This window comes from Zootoca vivipara, chromosome 11 (genome assembly GCF_965207765.1).
Source record: "Zootoca vivipara chromosome 11, rZooViv2.hap1.1, whole genome shotgun sequence".
Taxonomy (NCBI): Eukaryota; Metazoa; Chordata; class Lepidosauria; order Squamata; family Lacertidae; genus Zootoca; species Zootoca vivipara.
Window position 1 is genome coordinate 53,626,750 of NC_142594.1, and position 13,103 is coordinate 53,639,852.

Genomic DNA, 13,103 nt, shown 5'->3' on the forward strand with positions numbered 1-13,103 from the left:
TGCGAGGTAAGTCCGTCCCGCTGTCGAGCAGCTGTTACCATCGGAAAGTCCTTCCTGATGAGTAAGGGGAGGGGAGGAGGGGGAGAAGAGTTTTTAGCAGGCGGCGAAGCCAGCAGGGCAACAGGCAGGGAGTTCCAGAGAGCAGTTGCTGTTGCCGCAGCCGAAGATCGACTTCTTCCATCCCGGATCCACCTCTGCGTCCTTAGCTCAGGACCCGAAGCTCGCCTCTTCGCCGAGCGCAGCGCTGCCTCCTTTGCGCCGGTCTCCGCCCGGAGCGGTGGGGTGGGGAGGGGGGAGGGAGGCGGAGCGGAGGGGGCGGGACTCCCCGCCTGGCCCCTCCCCCGGCCTTCGCCTCCCTGCTCGGGGCCCCGCCCCCGGCTCGCAGCTGGGCTCGGGCCGCCGCCGGCCTCCCTTCGGCTGCCTATAAAGCGGCCGCCTCCAGCCGCCCGGCTGCTGATCCGGCTCCGCGGGGGAAGGAACGAGATGGTCAGCCCGAGCGCCGCAGCAAAATGCTGGATGGACACCGCCTGCTCCGCTGGCTCTTCTTCTCCTCCGCCTCCTGCGCGCTCCTAGTGCTGCTGCTCGCCGGCGCCCCGGGACCGTCCCTTGCCTACTTCGGGTAAGTCGGCGGCGGGCGCGGCTGCCCCACCTCGGGGGGCTTCTTTTTATTTGACACCTCCCCCCCATCTCCTCTCCAGAGGTAATATCGGCGGGGTCGGACTGTGCCGCCGGCGATCTCGTGGCGCTGCAACGCTTTGCTCGTGAGGAAGCGAGCCCCGGGTCGCTCTGAGCTGCTGCCGCTGGCTGCTCCGTGATCGGTTGCCTGCTTTGGATCGCGCTGCGCTTCACCCGCGCGCAAGCGACGCCGCGTTTAGCGCCGGCGTGCTTAGTCGGAAGTAAAGCGCCGCTGGGTGTTTTACGGGGGGGGGGGGAGTAGGAGCAAGGGGAGCGGGATCTGGTTGCGGTGGCTCGGGCTGCTGCAGCTCTGTGCGCGCTTCCTCGCGAGTAAAGCGCCCTCGACCTGGGAGGGGCCTGCTTTAGAGCAAACCCGCTGTCCACTTTTTATTTGGTCTTAAAATGCTTCCCTGGAAACGGCGGTTGTCTTTTGCAAATTCACCTTCGTGCCTTTTTTCTCTGCCCCCCGCACCCCACTACAACCTGCTAGCGGCGTTCCCCCTCGCAACCCGTGGCGTGCGCCCATCGCCGTACCGTCGAGCCTGCCTCTTCCTCTGGGTGCCCACCCTTTCTCCAACATGCTGCTGGCAAACCCTGAGGTTTTCCAGCTTTTGCATTTAAGCCAAAGCCTCGACGCCCTTCCCTATTCTCTCTCCCTTCCATTTTCATATAGGGCGCCCGCTGTGCCCCCTCCCCACCCCCACCCCTGCGTGACTTGGCAGCAATCCGGCTGCCTCTGTCTCCCTTAGGTGTGCCCCATAATCCCGCTTCACCTTCCAGCAGAGAGCGGCAGGTTGCTTGTTCGCTCGCTCCGGCGGCGTCCCTGCCCGCTGTACGACCCGCGAGCGCTTCTCTTCGGCGCGTAAAACGCACCACTCCAAAATACTGTACATAAGAAAACCTCGTGCAGGCTACTTAACCCAGCCTCTATGCAGTCTGTATTTCCCCCTTACTAAAAACCCCTTTCCAGTACTGTACTTTCCCCTCTCTCCACCAAAGCCCACCACATCTCCCGGCAAGGTTTTTGCAGCCCCCCCCTCCCTGCCCAGTATGAATGCTCAGGGATGGGAGGGGGGGGTGCCCTTCGCACGCATCTCTTACCTGAACCACCTGTCTTTGCTCTCCCTTCTCCACATTATAGGTTGTTCAGGATGTTCTGCAGCATCCAGGGCTGTTTGCTATGTAGACCAATCCTCCCCTTCTTTATTACCCCCCCTCCCCAAATTATTTGGGGTCAGGTGCATCCAACAAGTGGCAAATGGTTCCTTGTTCCACGCAGTTACGGTACTTGGAGAGTCGCCATTCTAAGAATCTGATTGCATTGTCTTGGAGGGGAGGGACAGGAAGTGGGAGAGGAGTAATTTGGGGGTGTCACTTACCCTGCAGAACCAGGTGACTCTCTTGGGGTGTGTGTAACACAAATGCACAATTTGATTCGTCTCCCCTCCCCCTTGCAACTACCTGTATAGCCCCTTCTGATTTAAGACACATAGACTCTTAAATGTGTGTTAGGAAATGCCCAAAGGTCGTATTGTGTGTTCCTCACCCCGCAATGAAAATATTCGGTAGATTGCATAAGAACAAGATGCTGTTCCTGGGCTACCGGTGTCAAAGTGGTGGGTGTTTTGGGAGAAGTGGCAAAGCTTAAGGGGGCTGGGTCTTTGCTTCTACTTTGGCACTCTAGCAATGGCCCCTCCCTTCCTCCCTTGTGCTGCTTGTGTGGGTGACTCGTGAGCCTTGTCCTGGGCAAAGAGGATGGCGATGTCAACCTGTGGCTGTGTGGATTTGCTTTAAGTTGGCATTAGGCTGGTCTTGAGGAATTGTCCTGAGTCCGAATGCTGCTGGTGTGCGAGTTGGCCTTTCTGCTCAAGGCCTGGCTCCTGGCTTGCTTGAATTGCATCCCCTTTCCATGTTAACTTCATGTCTGAAGTTCTAGGCTGTCAGCTGGGAACAGTTTGAGCTCCCTTTCCCCGCTCCGCTTTGCACTTTGGAAGAATATCCATTGCTTGGCTTGCCTTGAATTTCCCTGGAAGCTGTGAGCAGGCTTGGAAGAGTGAGGTGAGAGGTTTTTTTTTTTTTTTGCTATAAAACATTGTGCTGATCTGGACACCCTCTATTTATTTTTCTTTTCCGTGGCGTTTAGTGGTGGGCAACAGCCTGGGTTCTGCAAGCTGACATCGGTTTTAAATGTTTGTGGTCACTCTTCCTTTCTGTGTCTTGTGAGTTTTTTTGCTGGCCGTGCAATTTATAGATGACTCTGTTAGGAAATGGCAGGATACATCATTTTATTTATGGGATGGGTCATGCTGGTTGTTCCTTATAGCAGTAGCCTTGAGTGGCTTGTAGAGCTGCGAGCTACCCTTTGAGGCTGAATTGGCTCACTGTAGAACAGACTTAGAAGGCAACAGTCTACTTTGCCAGACGCATGCTCCTTTGGCAACCCTACAGGCCAATCAAGGTTGTAGCCCTCTGATCCCATACCTACATTGGCTTACAAGAACAGGCTCCTGGAAGAAAAACCAAAGTATTCCTTTTACTTGTTGCTCACCTGGAGTTCACAGGTGGGAGGCGTTTTGCGTGAGAGTGGTAGGTAGTTCCACTAAGGAGATGGGGGAACTTAACCACATAGCCTGTGAGATCTTACGCTGGAAGCCAGCTGTTAGAATGAGCTTTAGTCAGCTGGTGTGTGAGGCTTCTGCTGTAAGGGGCATCAGGGCTCCTGTGAATGCGTTTGTCGAGATGCAATTGCAGGGTCTGAAATGTACGTTTCTGGTGCCCTGGTGTGTGTGTGTCTCCTCCTCTCCCCCACCCACTCTGCCCCAGCTATAGCGATTACTGCTGCCATGTGTTTCTAAGCTCTGGCATTTGGTGGGCAGGCAATCAAAGAGAACAGCGAGAATAAGCTGTTTCTTTTCTTCTTCCTGTATTTCATAAGACTCTGTGTCTGGGAAAGTGCCCTCCCCCCCTTTTTTAAAAAAAACCTCACTGGCCTGTCTTGGAAGTAGGTCCCCCACCCTTCTGAGCTGGTATGTCTGCTTCCCTCCCCATCCTCCCGCCTGTGTGTGTGCCTGCTCTGATTTCTGCAGCTTCCTTTCTGGAAATGCAGAATGGGTGGGGAGCTGTCATAGGTCGAAAGGCTGTTCTTCTGATCTCAGATCCTTCCCACTGTAGAGGGAAAAGGAGCAAAACGATTGCGTGTTGGGTGTCCTGTTGTGGCTGCTGTTCCTCTCTCCTTCTGCTCCCCCCCATCCGCCAAAGACTCGCTACATCTTCCCCTGTTTTAATGAAGTTTGAAAGAGAAGCGTAATCTACTCCTGTTTGATCAAAAGCACCCCCGTGGCTCTGTGTTCTGCTGCCCCTACTTCTAATTAAGCCTGATGGCAATTGGAGCGACCTCTTTGATGCTGTGTAAAAAAGTTGACCTGCCTTTACCACTTATTAAAACACTCTAGTTTGAGGGGGTGGGGGAGCCGTTTAAGTGCAGTTCTGGCTCCTGCCAGCAGAGGGGTCCATTAATCCATGAATTAAGTTAAATAAAAAATAAAATAAAAACTCCAACTACCCTCTGGTGTTAAGACTCGCAGGTGTATCCTGTTCTCTAAGAAAATAAAATATTTTCATGGGAAAGTTTCTTTTTGCACTCTCCCTCCCTCCCCTCGTCTTGTTCATTTCTATTTATTTTGTTTCTCTCTCCGGGAGGATCCATTCTCTGTAGGCTGGGATCGGGGGCAAATAGCCAGCCTCTCACCCTACCCCCCCCCCAAAGCACCATAGCAAGATGAGGTTTCTGTTTTAGTGCAGAAGGAATTAAATAAAGTGCAAGGAGATGCTTTAACCTGCTTCCCTCTGTAACTTCCAACCTCCTGAAGCATGGCCATTGCTTGCCTCCTCTTTAACTTCGGTTCTTAATGGATGTTTTGGATTCCCGACAAGTATCGTACCTGGGAAAGAAGCACTCCTAAGTGTGTGTGCATGCAGGCACATGTCAATCATGCACGGATCTCTTTCTGCATGGGCGAGAAGAGTCTGGGTGCCGCATGGTGAAATAGGTAAATAGGTGTCTGCTTATCTTACAATTGCAGAGGTTGGAGGCTTTAGCTGAGATTCCTGCATTGCAGGGGGTTGGACTAGATGACCCTTGGGAATCCCTTCCAAATCTACGGTTCCATGAGGGAACACCAAGGGTCATCCAGTCCAACCCACTGCAGTGCTGGAATGGGTGCAGAGCATGGCACTTGTCCGCAGAGTCGTTTACACATGCAAGACTGCTGAAAAGGACACTTAATTCATGTGTGTGATGCCTTTCAGGGGAAGCCAGGGCACTGCAGGGATTCCTGCAGTGTGGCTGATGTGCATGGGTGCATTGCATCCCCACAGGGAAAGAGCATCACTTAATATGCCAGGCATGGGCATTAATGGGTGATCAGGGCATGCCTTTAGAGAGAGTCTGTTTTGCAGAAATGTTAATGCCCATTAAGGTCTCCACTGCAGGCAGAAGGCTTGACTTGCCCAGTGTTTATAACACACTTGACGGCTGGCTAATGGGGGAAGCTGATGGTTTCATGTCCTGCTTGTGGGGTTCCCAAGTACCTCTGGTTGTTAGGCAGAAGCAGGATATTGGACTAAGTCCATCCTTCCCCAGCCTGGTGCCCTCTGGAAGTCATAGAATCGTAGAGTTGGAAGAGACCACAAGGGCCATCCAGTCCAACCCCCTGCCAAGCAGGAAACACCATCAAAGCATTCTTGACATATGCCTGTCAAGCCTCTGCTTAAAGGCCTCCAAAGGAGACTCCACCACACTCCTTGGTAGCAAATTCCACTGCCAAACAGGTCTTACTGTCAGGAAGTTCTTCCTAATGTTTAGGTGGAATCTTCTTTCTTGTAGCTTGAATCCATTGCTCTGTGTCCGCTTCTCTGGAGCAGCAGAAAACAACCTTTCTCCCTCCTCTATATGGCATCCTTTTTATATATTTGAACATGGCTATCATATCACCCCTTAACCTTCTCTTCTCCAGGCTAAACATACCCAGCTCCCTAAGCCGTTCCTCATAAGGCATCGTTTCCAGGCCTTTGACCATTTTGGTTGCCCTCTTCTGGACACGTTCCAGCTTGTCAGTATCCTTCTTGAACCGTGGTGCCCAGAACTGGACACAGTACTCCAGGTGTTATACTCCAGTCTTGGAATATAACACCCATTGGTCCCAGCCAGCACCAGGCTGTGGGGATGGATGGATGGACCCGACAAACTATTAGTGTGTCTAGCTGGGCTCTGATATTGTCCTCATGCACCTGGGTCTGGAGCAGAAACCTGTGGGGTCCTGATCACCTTGCGATCAAGCCTTCTCCTCTTTACTTTGCCTCCTTCTGGCTTTTGGTCTTGGTCACAACATGGTGTGACGGAATGTCAGGCAAGAATGTTGTGAGCTGGCTTGGATATCATAGCAGCATCAACTGGGCAAGGTGTGTTATGGAGCAGGGTAGGAAAAAGAAGTGTCTTAAGAATGGAGGGGTGGGAGAAGTGGAGGTATTGCCATGGGATGAATGTGAGTACTGTAAATGGAGCGTCCCCACCCCCATTGTTCTGCCCGGACACTGAGGTCCAGCTCCGAGGGCCTTCTGGCGGTTCCCTCGTTGCGAGAAGCCAAGTTGCAGGGAACCAGGCAGGGGGCCTTCTCGGTGGTGGCGCCTGCTCTGTGGAACGCCCCACCATCAGATGTCAAAAAGAAAAACAGCCAGCAGATTTTTAGAATACATCTGAAGGCAGCCCTGTTTAGGGAGGCTTTTAATGTTAAAGAAATTAGTGTATTTTAATGTTTCTGTTGGAAGCCGCCCAGAGTGGCTGGGGAAACCCAGCCAGATGAGCGGGGTATAAGTAATAAATTATTATTATTTATTTATTGCAATGCATCCTGCATCTGGTTGGCCACTGTGAGAACAGGGTGCTGGACTAGATGGGCCATTGGCCTGATCCTTCAAACCAAACTCTTCTTATGTTCTTCAGGCTTGGTTTTGCTGTGGGGTGAAGGCTATGGAGTTAAGGCAGAAGCTTCTTTCAGGAAACCTTTTGGAATAAAAGACCGAGGCAGTTCTAGGCTGATGGGATGGCATGGGAGAGTGGGCGGAGGTAGGAGGGTTTTGGGTGATGGAGCTGGAATTTGTAAAGCCTTTGGCATGATGACGGTAGCATTCCTTGGGCAGAGCAGATCCTCATCACAATTTGGGGCAAGTTGCATCCTCTGTGCTTGGGAAAGGTGGCGGCTATGGCAGAGAGAGAGTTTTTAATGTGGACGGTGCCTCTTGGAAGATGCTTTGTAAAGAAACGAGCAAGCTGTGAGGATGCTTGCAGTTTCCACCAAATCTGTTCTGGCTTACAGCTGCTTGGAACACATCGCACGGAAATGTCCCTTGGAACCTGGTGGGTAATTGTGTAGGGGACAGTCTGGCCAAACATCTGTAACTGTTGCCTCTTAACGACTTTCCCAGTGTAAGCAGCTGAGGAAATCACCCTTTTCTGTCAATTAACTTGCAAATATTTGCCTGTATTGTATGAGCTTGAGTATCGACTGGACTCAACAGTCCTAGCTGGTTAGGGAGATGGTTTCTGGATTAGCCCAGGCAAGGTCACGGGGGCCTCCAATGTTGGCAACAGTTCATCTCTACCTACCTGATTATAGTAGAAAAGGAGGATGGCTATCATCACTGTGTCTTATGCATCTTATTTCCATAGAATCGTAGAGTAGGAAGAGACCACAAGGGCCATCCAGTCCAACCCCTGCCAAGCAGGAAACACCATCAAAGCATTCTTGACATAAGCCTCTGCTTAAAGACCTCCAAAGAAGGAGACTCCACCACACTCCTTGGTAGCAAATTCCACTGCCAAACAGCTCTTACTGTCAGGAAGTTCTTTCTAATGTTTAGGTGCAGTCTTCTTTCTTGTAGTTTGAATCCATTGCTCCGTGTCCGCTTCTCTGGAGCAGCAGAAAACAACCCTCCTCTATATGACATCCTTTTATATATTTGAACATGGCTATCATATCACCCCTTAACCTTCTCTTCTCCAGGCTAAACATACCCAGCTCCCTAAGCCGTTCCTCATAAGGCATCGTTTCCAGGCCTTTGACCATTTTGGTTGCCCTCTTCTGGACACGTTCCAGCTTGTCAGTCTCCTTCTTGAACTGTGGTGCCCAGAACTGGACACAGTACTCCAGGTGAGGTCTGACCAGAGCAGAATACAGTGGTACTATTACTTCCCTTGATCTAGAAGATGCTATACTCCTATTGATGCAGCCCACAATTGCATTGGCTTTTTTAGCTGCTGCATCACACTGCTGACTCATGTCAAGTTTGTGGTCTACCAAGACTCCTAGATCCTTTTCACATGTACTGCTCTCAAGCCAGGTGTCACCCAGAGGCAACTGGTGCCAGATAGCCCAGAAATGTTGGGCTAAGACAAACCTCACTCTGATGTAGAAGGCATCTGTTCCAGAGGGCACAGCAATCTGGTGCTGTTGCTGAAGCTGGATGATATGCTTTACTGCTGATAGGCGAGCAGCAGGCCGCAGTTTCTGGCTGTGATACAGTTTTGCAAGAACACCTGTAGGTGTTTCAGTCCACTGCCGATGTCCCAGGAGGTGCAATGGTGGAGGATATCCATGTGCCAGGAGTCAGAGGGCTGTACCTGACAGTATTCGAATCCAAAGCGCTCCTGCATGGCTAACTTAGGTTTATTAATTCCAGTGGGTCTATTCTGAGTAAAAATTCACTTGGCCACAATCCGCAGAATCCTGACAGAAGGGGAACTTGCTCTTTGTACTAGGGTCCAGATGCAGGAAATGTGAAGTGTTCTGGAGCATGTTCCAAATCTGTTTTCCATGCATCTCTCTCTGCCATTTATTACATATTTATATCCCTGCCTTTTCTTCCAAGGATCTCTAGCTGAATGGTAGAACATCTGCTTTGCGTGCAAACCAGGGAGGGTTGGGGAGACGACCCCAGTGTGAAACCTCTCCTAGCTAGTGTAGACACAGGAGGTGGGTCCTGTGGTCCTTCCAGGCTGGTTCAACAATGGCTTCCATCGCTCTGGACCACTGCCGTTGCCGGCAAAGGCTAATGGGAGTACAAGGAAGAGTGGAGGGCTCTAGGTCCCCATCTCTGGTGGAAACAAGGCTGAGCTCATTGGACTGAGTTTGTAGGTCAGCTTCCTTGGTTACAGGTAGGTGATGGCTCTCCTTTGCTCTCACTAGCCTCCCAACGGGGCGAGTGGGTGGGTAGGTAGATAGGTAGGTAGGTAGAGAGGCGTTCAGGAGGAGAGAGGCAACTTTGACCTTTCTTGAAGGAAGATGGTTGAGGCCCGGTCACCTCGCCTTGTAAAAGATATTGTTGAGTTGGGAAAAGGTTCAGAAACGGACAACCAGCATGGTCCCCTTCTAGGAGGAAAGGTTGCAGTCTTGGGGACTGTCAGGGTTGTTACGACTACTCCAGAGTAACGACACTCCACACGCTTGTCTTTTAACAGTCTTTATTTGTGCACCTTATTTGCAGTGTAACAAGCTGTTGGTTTCATGTCTCCTCATTCCGATTCAGAATCCGGCACTGCCCCTTTTTGCGACTTTGACCAACATAAAAGCCTCGGGACAGTGAATCTCCTCCCCTTTCTCCTCCTCCTCAATACCGGTGTCGGGGGGGGGGAAGGGTCTACGGTCAGCCTTCTCCCTGTCCACCCTTCCCGCCTCTCTCTCTTCCTGCCTGTGGAGTAGTGGCTCTCCCATGCTGCCAGAGCCCTGGCACTCCTTCTCCGTCTCCTGACTCACCCCTTCAGACCCCGCGCTTTCATGACTTCTTGGAGACGGGCTGCTTCTGATGGGGGGGGGGGTTCTCCTGTAACCTCCCCCCCTTACAGGGACTTTTTAGTTTCGAGGAAAAGGCGAGTCAGAGGTGACATGACAGAAGTTCTTAAAATTGTGCATGACGTGGAGAAAAGAGAAGCTATTCTCCCCCTCTCATCGTGATCCTAGAACTTGTGGACCTCCAATGAAGCTGAATGCTGGAAGATTCAGGACGGATAAAATGAATGATTTTCCTTCATGCAGTGCATAGTTCAGCTGTGGAACTCCCTTCCACATGAGGCAGTGATGGCCACTGACTTGGATGGCTTTTGTTGTTGTTGTTTAGTTGTTTAGTCGTGTCCGACTCTTCGTGACCCCATGGACCAGAGCACGCCAGGCACTCCTGTCTTGCACTGCCTCCCGCAGTTTGGTCAAACTTATGTTCGTAGCTTCGAGAACACTGTCCAACCATGGTTGTCCAAAGCCATGGTTGGTTGGATGGCTTTAAAAAGGGGATTGGACTAATTCATGATGGATGGCTGCTAGCCTGGATGGCTATGCTCTGCCTCCAGGGTCAGAGCAGCCGTGCTTCTGAAGACCGGTTGCTGGAAGCCAGAGGAGGGGAGAGGGCTCTTGTGCTTTTGGGTCCTGCTTGCTGGTTTCCCACAGAGATCTGGTTGAGCACTGTGTGAACAGGATGCTGGACTAGATGGGTCCAGCAGGTTCTTCTTGTCATCTTAAGAGGGATGGTCATAGAGCTTTGCCCCAGAATCCCCTGATAAAGCTCAAAGCGAGTGGAATGGGCCGTGCTCCTCTGTGCTGTGCAATGTGTGGTGTGGTTTCGACGGCCATAATGCAGGAGCCGTCTGCAGCACCTGCCTCAGGCTTTGGCATGGCCTGCAGCAGCTGTTGCAATGTAGCTTAATGCTCTTTTCCAGTGAGTCTTGTTGGCATGCCAGCTTTCCTTAAGCCTCTGTCTGCCTGTATAGGTTGCGCCAGCTGAATCGTCCTACTTTAGACTGTGCTGAAGAAGCTGAGCACCCTTTTGTTTATTCAACTGGAGACCCTGCTAGAGAAACCCTGGGCTACTCGTAGATCAGGATCATGGGCAGATGGTAGATCAGGATCTGCTGGTAGATCTTCAGGGGATCTCTCTCCTCTCATGTTAGATGGTGAAACGGACAAAGCTAACCAGGAGTGGACGTCTGTGTGAAAGGACTGTGTTCGGTTCTGCTGCTGAAAACAAATTTTCGTACAAAGTGCTATGGCTGCCAGTTGATACTGCAGAGAGCCAAGTTTGACCTGATGCAGACGTCTTGCGCTTGAATCTTTTGATCTCTCTTTCTCCCTTTAAATGAAAGCAGGTGGTTTGGATTGGTGGTGTGGTCCTCGGAGATGCGGCGTGTGTCTGTTAATAAAAAAAAACCCCTCAGAGCCATGAAGATCTTCTGCTGGTAGCTAGAAAGAGCAGGGCTGTCTCTGTGGTGGGTCCCCACTTTGTTTAATGCAAGCCTAGTAGCATCTACTCTGACTGGCAGCAGCTTGGCATCCCAGGATCTTGGGTGGTAATTAATATTATTTATACCCCACCCATCTGGCTGGGTATCCGCAGCCACTCTGGGCGGCTTCCAACAGAAGTATTAAAACACAGTAGGGAGCCTCTGTCCATTATACCTGAAGGAGCGCCTCCACCCCCATCGTTCTGCCCGGACACTGAGGTCCAGCGCCGAGGGCCTTCTGCCGCTTCCCTCATTGCGAGAAGCTAAGCTACAGGGAACCAGGCAGAGGGCCTTCTCGGTGGTGGTGCCCGCCCTGTTGAACGCCCTCCCACCAGATGTTAAAGAGAAAAACAGCTACCAGATTTTTAGAAGACATCTGAAGGCAGCCCTGTTTAGGGAGGCTTTTAATGTTTAATAGATTATTTTATTTTATTTTTCTGTTGGTAGCCACCCAGAGTGGCTGGGGAAACTCAGCCAGATGGGCAGGGTATGAATGAATGAATGAATGAAGGAATGAAGGAATAAATAAATAGATATTCCATCTTTTGCAGCTACCAAGAAAAGGAATTCTTTGTGAAAGTAGCACAACTCCATTCTTAGCAGAGGAAGCCGACTTGCCACATCGGATTATTGTCGGCACTGATTGTCACCAGCTCTCCAGGGTTTGGGGCAGGGATTTCTCTTTCTCAGCCCTACCTTGAGATTGAAGCAGGTGCTCGCCTGCTTAGTCACACAGCCCTTCTCCAGACTAGCCTCGTAGAAAGCTGCTGCCTTACACCAAGGCAGACCGTTTGGCCCATCTTGCACTGACTGGCAGCGGCTTGTCAGGCAGGGGACATTCCCAGACATTCCCAGAGATGCCTTTGGGTATCGGATCTCTGCAAAGCAGGTGCTTCCCCGCTGCGCTTTAAAGCCCTTATTAACCGCGAGATTAAAGGAGAGGTGCTTCAGTTTGTTGGGGCTACATCTGTCCTCGCACAGAATTCCTTAGATTAAGAGCAGCAGCAGTGGACTAGTTGGCAACTTGAGTAGGCCAGGCATGTAGCTTAGAATCATAGAATCATAGAGTTGGAAGAGACCACAAGGGCCATCCAGTCCAACCCCCTGCCAAGCAGGAAACACCATCAAAGCATTCCTGACAGATGGCTGTCAGGCCTCTGCTTAAAGACCTCCAAAGAAGGAGACTCCACCACACTCCTTGGTAGCAAATTCCACTGCCGAACAGCTCTTACTGTCAGGAAGTTCTTCCTAATGTTTAGGTGGAATCTTCTTTCTTGAAGTTTGAATCCATTGCTCCGTGTCCGCTTCTCTGGGGCAGCAGAAAACAATATTTCTCCCTCCTCCATATGGCTTCGTGGAAGAGTCTCTGCTGCTTAAAGTTTAACACTTCTCTTCTCCCGGGCCTTTGGCTAATTAAACAATCTATGGGTGGGTGGGTGGGTGGGGCATAGTTTCCGTCTGTTACTATGTTATGTATTTCTGTGTTTTTATATTGTAAACCACCCTGTGATCCTCGGATGGAGGGTGGTATAGAAAATAAATAATAGTCAAAAGAATCATAATAGCAGGTATGTGTGGAAGCGGGGCCTGCATTCAGGACAAGGGAGGGCCCTGGCTTGAGAAAGAGGTGTAGCTCAGTGGTAGAGAATCTGCCTGAGTGCAGAAGGTTCCAGGTTCGATCCCCGGTATCTCCAGGTAAAGATCGTGCCTGAAATCCTGAAGAGCCACGGCTAGGGAGTGTAGGCAATGCTGGATCGCTAGCCTAACATGGTAAATGGCAGCTCTCTAATAGATTAAACATGTCACAAGCAAAGCGATCTGTCTGTGTACAGGTGAAACTCGGGAAATTAGAATATCGTCGAAAAGTGCATTTATTTCAGTAATGCAACTTAGTATTTTTTATTTACAAATGCTTTCTTTTGGAAATTCCACAGTAATAAAACAAATAGTTACAATAATACAAAAATAAACATCGCTGTTGTTGTTGTTTAGTCGTGTCCGACTCTTCATGACCCCATGGACCAGAGCACACCAGGCACTCCTGTCTTGCACTGCCTCCCGCAGTTTGGTCAAACTCATGTTCGTAGCTTCGAGAACACTGTCC

The 13,103-nt window shown here is 50.9% G+C and overlaps 1 protein-coding gene across 1 annotated transcript in view; it reads left to right on the forward strand.

The window, feature by feature from the left end:
• The first annotated feature begins 419 nt into the window (after positions 1-419).
• The window catches only part of WNT9A (Wnt family member 9A), a 59,667-nt gene continuing 46,983 nt past the window's right edge, over positions 420-13,103 (forward strand). The window contains exon 1 of the mRNA XM_035129647.3: positions 420-619. Within this exon, the coding sequence (XP_034985538.1) occupies positions 510-619 (110 nt within the window). The 5' untranslated portion in view covers positions 420-509. The remainder of the gene's footprint in view (positions 620-13,103) is intronic.